The sequence below is a fragment of the Struthio camelus genome, chromosome 3 (genome assembly GCF_040807025.1).
Source record: "Struthio camelus isolate bStrCam1 chromosome 3, bStrCam1.hap1, whole genome shotgun sequence".
Taxonomy (NCBI): domain Eukaryota; kingdom Metazoa; phylum Chordata; class Aves; order Struthioniformes; family Struthionidae; genus Struthio; species Struthio camelus.
Window position 1 is genome coordinate 95,074,025 of NC_090944.1, and position 13,318 is coordinate 95,087,342.

A 13,318-nucleotide genomic window follows, 5' to 3' on the forward strand; every position below is an offset into this window, starting at 1 on the left:
GTACACCCACAGGCTCCAATTGCCCTCAACGACCACATCTAGAGCCTCCACTCCTGCACCTCCCACCCATGGGAGCTGCATTTAAGGTCAGGCCCTTGCCCTGGCTCCTTGCTTGAGCCATGCTGCATGTATGCTCTGCCTTGCCTCGTCTACCAGACTTTCTGGCCTACCTTTCTTGGTCCTGCCTCATGACTACAGACTTGTCTAGCTATCGCTGGCCTGTTGGCTGAACCTGGCTGTCCCCATTGGACCTGCTCTTCTCGTTCAGGTACTGTAGGACTGCGTGCTTGCCTGTGAGGTTACAGCCCTGCCTGCCTTGCTGTCACCCTTGGCTCCTGGCTCGCCTTCCCTTGCAGAGCAGCCTGCTCCTGCTGTTCCCTGACACCCAATAGCTTTCCACTTGTGCTCCTTGTCATAGAGCTACTTGACAGCCCGTATCCACTTAATGATTGACCCTTGTGACCTGCTCCGGTTTGACTACTTCAGTACAGCACTGTGGAGCAGCACAGCAGGTGCCTGCTCCCCTAGGCACAATGCTACCACACAGAGGAGCGTAACCTCTAGCTAGTCAACCTGAGGATGACTAGTCAACCGCTGCCGGCTGCCCATCTGCAATCATGACAGTAGTTTCTATCTGTGGCTGCTGCTGAATCTCTCCTGTCACCAAGACCTCCTAGTTCTCCTTCACAGTACAAGTCCTGTAGCCTCTACTGGCTTCTGAGCACTCCCTGTTTAATGAAGAGCTTCATAAATGGCTTGTGCTAGCTGCTCAACTTGTGGGTGCTCTGCAACATGGGCAAGAAGTCCAGCCAGGGAGTAAGAGAAGGTGATGCACTTCAGAAATCTGTTTCCATAATCAGTCCAGACTGATCCAGGGCAGAGGTAGTCCTGCCCTGTGCAGGGATGGTTAGTTCAGACTTTACCAGTAGTGCTAACGGGGAGAAAGAGGTGCAGAACCTCATGTAAATCCACACCAAAATGATCTAGAAATCTCTGAGCTCAGAGAGTGGTGCACACGTTTAGCTGCATGTGACCTGATGACCTGCATGTGATGGCCTTTTCCCCCAATTTTTCATAGCTTTCAAAGAGCAGCTAGCAAGCCTGAACTGCTTCTTTCTCTCTCTTCTGTTGGCTTCATGAGGATACTGCAAAATTTCTGCAAAATGAGAGCTGCAAAATTTCATAGTCACGTGAAACATATACCAAATTTGAGAGCAGTCAACAGAATTTGCTTGGCATGGCAGTACAGATAGGCTGCAAGGCTGTACCCTCTACTGCATTCCTGGTCTTTATGCTGATGTTTCAGCCCTTTTAGGCATTGATACTCTTTTTTGATCAGCAAAGATTCTATGCAGACATGTAAAAGGCTATACCAGGTTTACTTTAGTCTTTGTCATGGAGACTCTGGGTTTTTTTTAAGTGGTGAAGTCCAGAATCTCTTCTATGGTAAGTAGATTAAATATGACTGATATTCCTCTAAGAGGCAGCAGTTTAACAGGCTATTTTAGCATCTGGAACGTACCTAGAACTGATATTGGAAGTTTTATTTGGGTTTCTAGTAACATTTTGATCCTAGAATAAGAAATGTTAACGTAATTTGACTTAAATGGAACAAATCATTTATATTTGGGTCACTTAAAATTACCTGCAAAGCTGTGGGGGCTAGAAAATTCATTATTAAATAGAAATTGTATTTCTTGAGCACAGAGTGAATTTTGAAAAAAACAACTAGTGTAACTTAGTCATCATAAATAGGGCAAGGATCCAGCTACAGCAAAATAGCACAAGTCATAAGCAACCTTACAGAACGGAGTGCCAAGAGCTGTGTTCTGAAATCAGGTTAATCTGTTTGTTTTGTTTTTCTTTCAGAATTCTGCATGTTGATTTGAACGCTTCACTAGGATATGATCCTATGAAATATGACTGCTCTTTATTAATATGAATAATCCCATTGTTCCTGTTTAAGTAAGGATTACTTATTTGAATAGTCCTTTGGGGCCAGCATCCATAGGAATAAAGATAGATAACATGGGAATGAAAGGCATGTTTCTGTAATGAATGTTATTGAGGTATCTAATACCCATATCCAAAAGCAAAGAGAGCATGCTAAAACACAGGTTTTGATTGCTACTCTTACACAAACAAATTGAGTGTGTCATTTGAATACATGGGTATTGAAGTAGAACAACAAACCGGTTAATCAGATCTTTGGCGGGGGGGGGGGGGGGGGGAAGAAAAGAGGGCAGGAAAACAGTTTCGTTAGCTTCAAAGAGTACCTGATTTGAAAAGATTCCTGACAGAGTTGAGCTGTTTGTGGGCACAGGTTGGGAGAATGGGAATTTGAAAATAGCTCCAAATATTTTTGAAATATCAGAACTCAAACTGACTTGAAGATTTTATTTATTTTTGCTAAAGATATTAATTTGGATTAATCCTGTAAATAATAATCCTGTTAATAGCTTAATCCTGTTGCAACTAGGAAGATGTTAGTTGCACTGAAGAACAACTTACAACCACCTTCAGAAACCGGGATGCTCAGCATGCTGATAGATGTTTGCATGAGCGACACTGTGTGTGAAACAGATGTTTAGATAGGACTAACTCCTAATAGTGCTAAACTTTTTTTTGCTGTCTACCTTTGGTCTAAAGATGACATAGGAAACAGTATTTGTAAAAAAACCATAAAGGAATACAGCTTTGTGGTCAGAATTCTAAGTCTTGCTCGTTTAGGTGAGCAACCACTGGAAGATATTTCTATTCATGCTAATGGCTGCTGGGATGGCTAAGAGAACAATTTTGTCTTTTTAACACTAACAGTATGAAGCAGATTTTGCATGTACTTGCCCAGCTGAAAAAAAATGATGTTTCGGGTATCAGTATGTTCTCAGAAGACACACAAAGGTCATGATTACATAAGGCTCCTATGTGTTCTAGGACTCTGATCTATTGCCTCAACATTTTCTTCTCTGTTGAATTATTAATCTTATCGGTTGTCAAAATAATAAACCTCTCCCCTGGCTATGTATTTCTTGTATGATGCTATTGCATTTGAGTCCTACTCATTAACTGGCTCTTCTATGTGAGCACAATGCACATGACAATGTTTTCCTCACCCGAAATATCCACAAAGCATACAGATATTCTACAGATATCCATAGGAATTGCACCCACCTTACTTTGACTTGAGCGCACTAGTTTTATTTTTAAAGGCTGTGCAGTATCTTTTTTTACTTATAGGCTGAAAGTTCATCTGTATAAAATAGGCAAACTAAGAGCTTCAGTAAAGAATAGAGAACTGACTTCAGATAAGGAATTCAAGAACTTAAGAACTTCTACACATCTAACATTTAACACAACTTTTTTTTTCCCCCTATCCTTAGGTTTGAAAATAACACACTGAATACTTAGTGGTCAGGACTATGGTTGCCTCTGAAATCTCACATTCTACTCTTTTTTGCATATGTTCTACTATACGTGGTGAATAAGTAGCCTCCAGAAACAGTGTACAGTCATACCACTAAAGATTGCAAGTCTTAATAAATTCACAGGAAGATGCAGAATTAAGGTTTCATTTGGCCATCCAGCCCCAAAAGAGGTGAGATAGAATAGGATGCCGAGTTTCTTGGACATGGGAATGGTGGCACCTTTGTGTCCTTTTACTCTATTGCTCCAGCAACTCTAAATTGTTTCTGGCATTACTCTAAATATTAAGAGAAGAGAGTATTATTTTAACAGCCTAATCTAGCAAAATATGAACAACACTTCATGAGAGGAAGGAAAAGCACTTTTCTAGCTCAAGGGTATTCTCACTGCAAGTTCTGGAAGGGTTCCTGCAAATATGGCACATATTAGAACTTCTCAGAGAAACAGTTGCAAAAATCTTCATAACTGCAAGTATGCAGCAGCCTATGCACAGGGATTCCTAACACTGCCCATTAACATAATCAGCAAAATTAAATCAAGAAAAGGGACCCAAAATCCTCTAACATCTCAAATAGTAATAATGCCAACATTTTTTGTTACTGTTCCTTTGTTGGATGATTTGGTGTGGCAATCACATCATCACTATCCTTAACTTCTCATTCCTTCCCCTTTCATCCTCTGGAGAGTATTTTGCCTTAGTTGTACTCATACAATCGTCTGCATAGCTTAAGTTTCACGAGGAGATTAAACCAACCTGAGCCTGGGCTGCTGCTGCTGCCCTCTCTCCCTGCTATTTCCCTTGCGTCAGCTCTAGGGAATTGTACGGCTGTAGAGGAACTGGATCCAAGAGCTGTTCTGACTGCAAGTTGGCCTTTAAGAAAGAGTTCTGTTTCAGGGCGAGCACCCACACAAAGGAAGGGATGGAAATAATGAGGATGGGGCAGAGTGGAATTTAGGTCTGCCTTCTCACAGTCAAAACTGACTCAAACTGTTGGGAAATGGCAGAGTAAATGGAGTATGTGTGATGCTCCTTTTTCAAAGCACCTTCACATTTCCAACTTCTTTTTTTTTCCACTGACCTGGTTTGCAGCACAGTTACACAAACAACTGCAACAGCACAAGCAAGGGCGTTGCTGATCTGCGGTACAAAGATGTGCCTCCACACAGCAACTGTGGAGACAGAGAGCTTTTTAACCTGACTTGATGCCAGAGGAAATTTTCAGTGTTATATGGCATGACAAAAAGGTTGGAAGTTGAAGACAGAAAATCAAACAAGGAGATATACAACCCTAAAATCCCTTAATGGAAGGTCCTTAAAACGCTGCCCACCTCTACCCTGTCTGCAATTTCTTTGTAAAACTGAGAACAAGGGAATTAAGCAGTCTCTAGGAGTCAATGATTTTTGCTTATGATTAGTGTATTTCTCCTCTGTTGTTAGGCTTTTAAAGTTGATGAGTGATGACCTTCACATTTTATACTGCAATTTGGTCCGTTCTCCAGCAACATCTCCTTTCATTTAAAAACTGGAGTATGGCCTATACAGCTGAAGAAGTTGGACTGCTCTCATTCTGTGGAGTTGATTTGCAAGCTGGCTGTATTTCTTCTGAAGCTGAATTAGACACAAATCTATTAAACACGAAGCTACATAGACATAAATCTATTAAGCATGAAGCTACATTTTTATACACGCTTGCATCACTATTGACTGAAGTGACAGCTGATTATGAAAGTTTCTAGAGCATATTGGACTCAGGTCTGCAACCAGCTATCCTTGTATCTTAAATCAAAACTCAACAGTAAGCTTTTAGCCTATAGGGGTTATCTCCACTAATGGTTTTTAACTCTTTCTGATTCGTGGTCCCCTAAATTTTTCCCAGTGAAAACGCAGAACCCTTTGTAAGTATCATACACGTAGCAACAACACCTATTCTTAGCTGATAAAAGACTTCACAACTATCGTACAGAACTGAGTCTCAGCCACCTGAAAAACAAATCAAACCTGTTTCTTGTAAGAACTAATTTAGAGGCCATTGCATCTTCACTTACAGCATTTTCTTTGCTCACTTCAGTTACTGAACCCACCAAGAAGAACAGGAAAGATTGGTCTACATCCACCTTACATACTTCGTTTTCCATGTTTTGACCACTGAAATAGTTTAAATGTCCGTACCATTAATGGTTATCAATGGCATTTAAACTAGTAGTGCCTAAATTGAATGTGGTGGTTATTCCCTGAAGCTATTCTTACTCCTGGCAAACTCGAGCACTAGCTATACTCAGTGCAATTTCTGAAAGGCTGATCTGCAGCTGTTAACGGACATGTGTTTACTTCATTTAAAATGTCGGTCCTCGGATAATAACTTGATAGGATGTATCATCATGGAAAGAGGTCATGACTCAAGAGTCAGTCCATGTCTGACTAGGACTTGTTTTACTCGTTTTATTCAGCAGTCAAACTGTGCCTTCATGTACTCAATTCATTTAGTCTACATTTGCTTCCAGTCTCTTATGTCAGTAATCCATTACAGTCAAGTCTCTGACTTCCAGTTTAGACACATTTGCCTCTCTCGTGACATTAAGAAGCCTTTAATTACAGAATGGTCGTTTCTGTGATTCCAAAGACATACTTTCCCCTGCAATCCTCAGGCCACCAAGGGAAAGCAAGCCAACGTCCCAGCTTAGCTTTTAGCCCGCTTGATGCGGCTGCCAGCCAACTAGCAACAACTCCAGCGCCTGTTGCCCAACCCCGCCAAAGCCGACCGAGGGCCAGAGGTCTCCAAGAGGGAAACCTCCTTCAGCTTCGGTGAACAGCGGGCCTCAGTGAGCGAAGCCGCCCGCGCAGGGGCCGCGGCTCCCTCAGGGGCCAGCTAACGCCCGCCGCCCTCCTGGCGCGGCAAGCGGCAGGGACGCCGCCCCTCCCCCGCCGCCTGCGGCAACGGCCGCCCTCCGCGCGGCCCCCGCAGCGCGCGCACGCGCGCGCGCCCTCCAACCCCCCCCACCCCCGCCCCCCGGCCTGCCGGCGGCGCGCAGCTCGCGCGTCAGGGGCTGACTCAGCAGCGCCGCGGCTCGTGCCCGCCCCGCCGCCACCTGCGCGCCGGTCCCTGCTCCCCTCGCTCCCTCGCTCCCTCCCTCCGGGCGGCCCGCGCAGCGCCGCTGACGTCTCGGCAGCATGGCGCCCACGCGCCACGCGGGCGCGGAGTCGCCGGGTAACGCGCGCGGCGCGAGCGTTGCGGGTGGGGGAGGGGGCGCGGCGGGGCTGCCCCCCGCCTCCCCTCAGGCGCGGCCCCGCCGCCGCGCGTGGGACGGGGCGGGGCGGGGAGCCGGAGCCCCCCCGGGGGTGCCCCCGGCTGGGATGCGGGCGCTGAGGGGGCGGCGGGCGGGAGTGGCCACATGGGAAGGAAAACGGCGTTGAGCTGCTCGGCCGTTGGTGGTCCGCTCCTCGGGCCGCGAGCGGCCAGCCTGCCCGCCCTTTTCGCTCCTTTCGGTTCACGCCTGGCTTTAAAACAGCGAAGTCGCCGGTTAAAGCCGTTTTAGTGCGTGGGTACAGCTGCTTGTAACGCGTTCAGCTTTTCTTAAGAGCTGCGTTTTACGGCTGAGATGCGCTGAACAGCATGCGTTTGAAAGCGCCATGCCAGCCCAGGCGTTCAGCGTTGCTGGTGTTATAAGGACATGTGTTTCAGGGGCCCTTCGCCGCTCCCATGCGTAGCCAGTCCCTTGCCTGAGATTTCAGCGTATCTGGAAGGAATCTTAAAAGTGCCTGTAAACCCCCACGGGGCTGTGGGACAGATTTAAGTTGAAAAAAAGAATGATTTGCGTGGCTGCTGCTTTGAAGTAGGGGCTGTGTGCTTCACCTGCATTGACTCTAAGCAAAAAAAATTCCGTTTTTCAGGTTAAAAAAAAAAATTAAAAGGAGGCGGGGAGGGGCAGGAAAACGAGCTTGTACGTGGCATTGCCAGTATTTTAAATGGGCAGATCTTTCGGCGGGTGCTTTCAGTGATTCTGCTGCATGCAGAGATCCCAAGCGCTTTGCTTCTTAATATTTCTGAGGGCATGCCTGTCTTTGCGCCTGTGCTTCAGTCCAGGCATGCATCCCTAGGCTTGTCAAAATGGCGTGCAGTCATCCCCTCTGCAGGGTTGTGTGCAGCTCACGCCCACGGAGGTATGCTCCGCTAGTGCTGCTGTTATTGCAGGCGGTGCCTGTGGTAGCAGGGGAGTGCAATTGATTCAAGGAGCCTCTTACAGTTTTTTATATAGATATATAGATATAGTTGCGGTTGCTTGCTCTTAGCACCTCGCTGACTCTAGAAACTGCTTTGGTGGTGTGAGGTTCTGCCAAGCAGAAGTGCTGGCAGAAGTGGCTTTGATCTCCTGGTGCCTTTTCCCACGCCGTGTCAGGTCAAAGCAAGCAGCTGTCGCTAGTGACTGTTCTGCTGTGGCAGAACCGAGTGTGTTTGACTGAAGCGGGAAATGATAGAGGGTATTTCTAATGCTTTTGAGAAGTGCTGGCGAGTCAGGGAAGAGTCCGGCGTTAGCTGGAAGCAGAAATTGGACGCGTTTGGTGGGGGCGTTTGTGGAGTCCCTCTGTGCAGCTGGGTGTCCTCGCGCAGGATGGCGGGCACGAGGCAGCCGATGCTGTTGTATACATTTGGCAGTGGTGCAAAGCATCTGCATTTGGGAGCAGAGCACCGGGGAGCAGAGCGATGCGCTTCTCCCTAGCCTTTCAGCAGCAGGGCATGCCAGAGAGCGAGGCCGTGCTGGTCTAGAGGCCAGTTTGCGTTTTCCGGTGGTGCCTGTCTGTCTTGAATGGCTACTAATCTGTAGTGAACAGTTTAATGTTGAGAGATGGGCAGTTGTGGTTACACCACTGGAAACTTTGTGAGCCCCAGGATCAGTACATTTAGCTAGAAACAGTGGACACAACTAATAGGCCTTCTGTACTATTCTGGGACCTCAGTGACTTTTGTGCTTGTCATTTGCCCTTTAAGCTAACTTCATAAATGGTTCAGCTATAAAAGAGGCTGTTTATCTGTTATGCAAGACTTGATTGCTTCTGAAGACAAGTGACAACACAGAAAACGTCAGCAAGGTGCACATAACAGGTACTGATAAGATACGATGCTTATCGCTTTGGATAGGCAGCGGAAGAAGTAACTCATCCACAAGGTGCTGGTGCCCACTGTTGTAGAGGACCTGTCTACCATCTGTTGCTGTAGCTCGTGAAACTCTTAATGTTGCCAGAGGGCACCCAGCTGAAGAAGATTTAATTAATTACACATCAAGTAATTATAGGGTGGTCAGGAGGTATCTCTGGCAGGCTGATAGCAGGAGCATTCTTTCTAGCTACTATTGTGCATGCCTTGCATGTTTTCGGTGTGCTGCACAATATTTTTTTGAATAAAAAGGAGACTTGTGCTTTGAGCTCGTGCAAGCTGATGTTGGTTTGCAGGACTGGGTGTGCAATTTGAAAGGGGCAGCTGCTGCCACTTAGGACAGGACCTGGTTAGCCTAGGAAATAGTAGGTATCTTAAGTGCCTGTAGCTCTCTGTAGTTTCTCATTTGTGTCTCATAATAAAGTGATGAAAAAACCGTAATACTGTCACAGCCCAGCTGTTCCTTTGTTAAAGCTTTGGAAGGAACTCATACGCCGGACTGTTTTATACCAAGAATACATTATTAACAGAAGTGCATAAATAATAAAAAACATTTTTTGAGAATCATCGCAGGCATCAGAAAAATGTATTTTTAATCAAATTGCAACCTTTGAAGTCTTTTTTTTTTTTTTTTAAAAAGAAAAGGAGAAAGTACATTTACCTGTTCAATTCTGGATATATAGCCTGTATGTAGGTTGGATTTAGATAAGGAGATGAAGTAACATCATCTTATTTTATCCTCTGAACTGTTTAGTTGCCACATTATGAAAATGGTATATTACAGTTGGGTACGGTTTATAATCACTAGTGCTGGACTGATTATAGGGGCCAACAGCTGTACCAAAGAACCATCTTGTGCTTGAATTGCCCTGACAAAATACTTGGAAACATCTAAAAATGCTTTAGCTGATTTCATTTCTCCTTTCTAGACAGGTAATTTACTTGTTTGTATGATCTTAAGGCACAGTGGTTATCTTGAGGAAGTGAAGTAGCATCTTTTTAGGTTTTATTTTTTTATTTTTTTATTTTTTTATTTTTATTCTGTGTTCTGCATCATGGTAGTGCTGTTAGCTTTTGCTGGGTTCACTTTTGTTCTGTCTTGGCAAGATCTGCTAAACTAGTTCCAGTCTAAGGACACCACGGTAGTATACTTTATGTTTCAGTGGAGTGTGAAATCAAGGTAAACTGTGCTGGGTCCTGTTGCCACTGCTAGTTTGCTACTATTTCTGTTAAGCTATAGAGGCAATTTTTCTTCTGGTGACTTCTGAATGGAAGGGGGAGTCAGTTTCCCAAGGCTTACCAGTCATCTTTGTAAAGGAAATTTGTCCTCGACTTGCAGCTGAACAAACCAGGTCAGGAGCAGGGCTTATAAACCTGAAAAAGGTGCCTGTCGGAGATTTTCCCTACTTAGGAATTTCTCCAAACGTTTTTCGTGTTTATTCGGTAACCAGCTCTTGTGCCCTGTCTGTTGGAGATGAGAATTATGGAGTTGGATGTTGAATTAAGTTGATGATATTTGCTTTAACAGAACTGGCTCCCCACCTCCCTGCTTTCCTCCCAAGGAGAGAGTTCAGTACTTTCAAACTTGGGCTTCTGACTTGACCTGCTCTGATTTCTTGTGTCATTTTAGGCCTGCAGACTTTCTGCTTCCAACCTGAAAATTGCACGATCTCTGTGCCAGAGGCTGTCTTAAGGTGGTGGTAGCTTCATAACTGAAGAACAGGAAACTTGCCCGTAGTAAGGACGGGTAGAATGGGTTTTGATGGACGTGGAGCTATGCCATCCATCTATGAAACATACCATCTGTGTACTTATAGCTTTGGAGAGTCACCTTAAAGGTCTCCCTGCTATTTCTTACAAGGTCTTTCAGATGCTGCTGAAGAAGTACAGATTTTGAAAGCTTCTCCAGAACGAGGCTGTCCCCTAGCTGGGAGCAGAGGTTAAGCAGGAATTTGTTGCGCTCCTGTAAACAGAAAACAGTACACTGAAGTGGCATCTGTTCAGCTGGGCAAGCTGTAGAGAGAACAAAGCAGACTACATGAGATGCAGAATTAAAAAAAAAAAAAAAAAAAAAAGGCAGATGAGTGTAAATCTTCATTTGCTTTCCAGTGTGTATGAGAAGATAAGTGTGAAACAAGTAGGTAAAATGGATACAAGCCAACAGAGAGAAGGAATGGTACTAGGAAGACTAATGGCAAGGTAAGCTCAGTTCTCCAGGCTTCCGTGACCCTCAGTGCCGAGCAGTTGAGAGTCTACCTTAAAGTAAAAGCAAACTCTAACCCATATGTCTGATTGGGTTATAGCCCTTTCAAAGCATGTATGAGTGAACTACTGCCCATGTGAATCTGCACTGTAGGCCTACTTTTAGATACAGTTTTTTAGGTCCTGCTTCCGAAAGCCTTTAGCTCCAGGATTGATTTTAGTTTCATGAATGCTTTGTTGGTTTAACATTAGTAGGTTTGAGCCCTTGCATAAGAGCCTGCTGAGTCTGCCTGTTTGGTGATAATAATGGGAAAACTTTCAACTTGAAGAAAGGGTGGCTTTTTTTTTTTTCTTATTTGGTATTCTGCTCTCCCTTCAAATGCTTCATACTTGTTATAGAGCAAATTTCATTTGGCTTCCCATCTCGGGGAAAGTAATTCTGGTTTAGACTTGCTCTTCCAGAGTGCTGCTATAAATGTACCCTTGTAATACTTTACTCTCAGCCCTGTCTTCTTTTCAGCTTATTTCTTTTTAATAATACTGATGTTAAAAGAGAGGGTATATTTAAAGAATGCAGAAGAAAAAGGTTAAATAAATCAGTTAACAGATGCCACTGAATATTCATTACTTACATCCCTAAGTGGTAGTGAGGTAAGAACGTGTTTTTGCACTTCAGAAATCTTTCTTTTTTTACAAGTGGTAGTGCATAACCAAAAGGCAAAACTGTTGTTTGCTTAAAATCAGTAAGCACAAGCTGAATGAAGGAGAAGGATGAAGAATAAATAGCAGGTCATTCATCTACACAGCTGTGAAAGATAAGTGGAGTCCCGCTCTCTTGTACAGAGAGTTTTGGTTTTTGGAACAGAGGGGCTGTTTGAATATTTTGTTGTGCACATGTGAATGTGTCTTCATTCTGAAATGATACTATGTAAATCCTAGAGAGGAAAAGGAAGATAAGGTTACTCTTCATTTCAACCAGAGAAGAGATGCTACAGTTGTGTGGGGGTTTTTTTGTTGGTTTTTTAAGGTCTCAGTGTGTGGGGTTTTGTTTTATGTATGGGTTGGACTTTGTTTTAGATCTCAAAGCATTAAAATACTGTGTCTTCATTCCTAATGGCAGCTTTGAAATTTCTGCAGCTTTCTATTTTGGTCAGTGTGAGACTTACCCTATCCAATACCTTATTATTAGCATATTATTTGCTGCATTAGTTTTCTTTGGGCATTGTTGTGGAGCAAGAGAAGATCTTCCTGCGTTTGTACAAAAGGCTTTCTAAAGCCTGGGCATTTTCTATTAGTGTGTCTTGGCAGTTGCTACCTAGTAGCAGTGCAAAATCCTTGCAGTTCTAATCCTAGAAGGAGAAAGAGATCCTGTGGCTGTCTGAATCTGGGACTCAGAAGTGGCTGCAGTTGAAAAATTGTCTCTGCTTGCTCAGTTTTTCTTTCTCTGCCTCACTACTGTATAGACAGTTAAAGTAGAATTTTTTTTCAACGGTGTTTACTAGTTTCTGGTTTGCAGTTGTGTACCGTTTATAGTATGGTCTCTGGTACTAAAAGAGGCAGTTGTGTGTTTTCCGTTTGTTTGTTTTTTAATGTTACTGTAATAGAAATTATCATACTTTTCAGTGTTGGAGACTAGTTTGTACAAGACTTTAGTATGTGCCCTTGTGAACTTTGATTACTCTGTTTCTGCAGTTCACTATATGGAAGTGACTTGTACTTGGGTGGAAGACCAATTAAGTCTAATTCTACTTAGATGCAGCTGTTCCCTGACACTAAGTGATTTCTGCTCTAGGTGAAGTAACCAATTACAGTTTGATTTCAGTAGAGGATTAGTTATTTTATTCTGTTTCTTAAACTGGAGTAACTCAGGTTGCGGAAGTATATAAATACGGGATTTCAGAGCTGCTTAACTTTTGGGTTTATTTTCTTACAGCAAGTACCGAGAAAAGCGTGAGAGATGAAATTGAATCGGTTCTGCAGGAGCGGATAATGGTTTTGGATGGAGGCATGGGTACTATGATCCAGCAGCATGCCCTGTCAGAAGAGGATTTCCGAGGGCATGAATTTAAAGATCATCCCAAGCCTTTGAAAGGCAATAATGACCTTCTCAGTATAACTCAACCTGATATCGTCTGTGACATTCACAAGGTAGGGTGTTCTGGTTTCTTTCTCCTGACAAGAGATGGAAGGAGAATTCAGCCTCTGGGCTCCCCTTCCCTTCCCCAGGCTACTGGCGCTCTGGAGCCTGCTGGAGATGCAGAAGAGAATGCTAGGTAACCGCGTGGAGAAAAATGAGCGTACGTGACTGTTCTGGTTGAGTAAGCGTAGCATTCGAGTCTCGGTTTCTAACATCACCCAGCCGGTGTTGTTTTTAAATCTTTTTTTGACTTATGTTCCTGATGTGTTTCTGTTAATGGTAGATTCTGATTTCTTTCATTATTCTTTCCTTTTCTCCTCCTCAGCTAACATTTAAACTGCATCTAAGTAGGACAAAGCTGACTTCTAGGTGTATGTTTCTATAACTCTGTACTAAAGAGCTGTTA

The 13,318-nt window shown here is 44.0% G+C and overlaps 1 protein-coding gene across 7 annotated transcripts in view; it reads left to right on the top strand.

Annotated features, from left to right (window-relative positions):
- The first annotated feature begins 6,226 nt into the window (after positions 1 to 6,226).
- The window catches only part of MTR (5-methyltetrahydrofolate-homocysteine methyltransferase), a 73,389-nt gene continuing 66,297 nt past the window's right edge, over positions 6,227 to 13,318 (top strand). For 2 of the 7 annotated variants that reach the window (XM_068939244.1, XM_068939243.1), the window contains exons 1-2: positions 6,437 to 6,629; positions 12,709 to 12,923. In XM_068939244.1, coding sequence (XP_068795345.1) covers positions 6,593 to 6,629; positions 12,709 to 12,923 — 252 coding nt within the window. In that variant the 5' untranslated portion in view covers positions 6,437 to 6,592. Of the gene's footprint in view, positions 6,244 to 6,436; positions 6,630 to 8,408; positions 8,523 to 12,467; positions 12,568 to 12,708; positions 12,924 to 13,318 lie in introns of those variants that run through there. The other 5 variants (XM_068939246.1, XM_068939245.1, XM_068939247.1 and 2 more) reach the window with 5 other exon arrangements.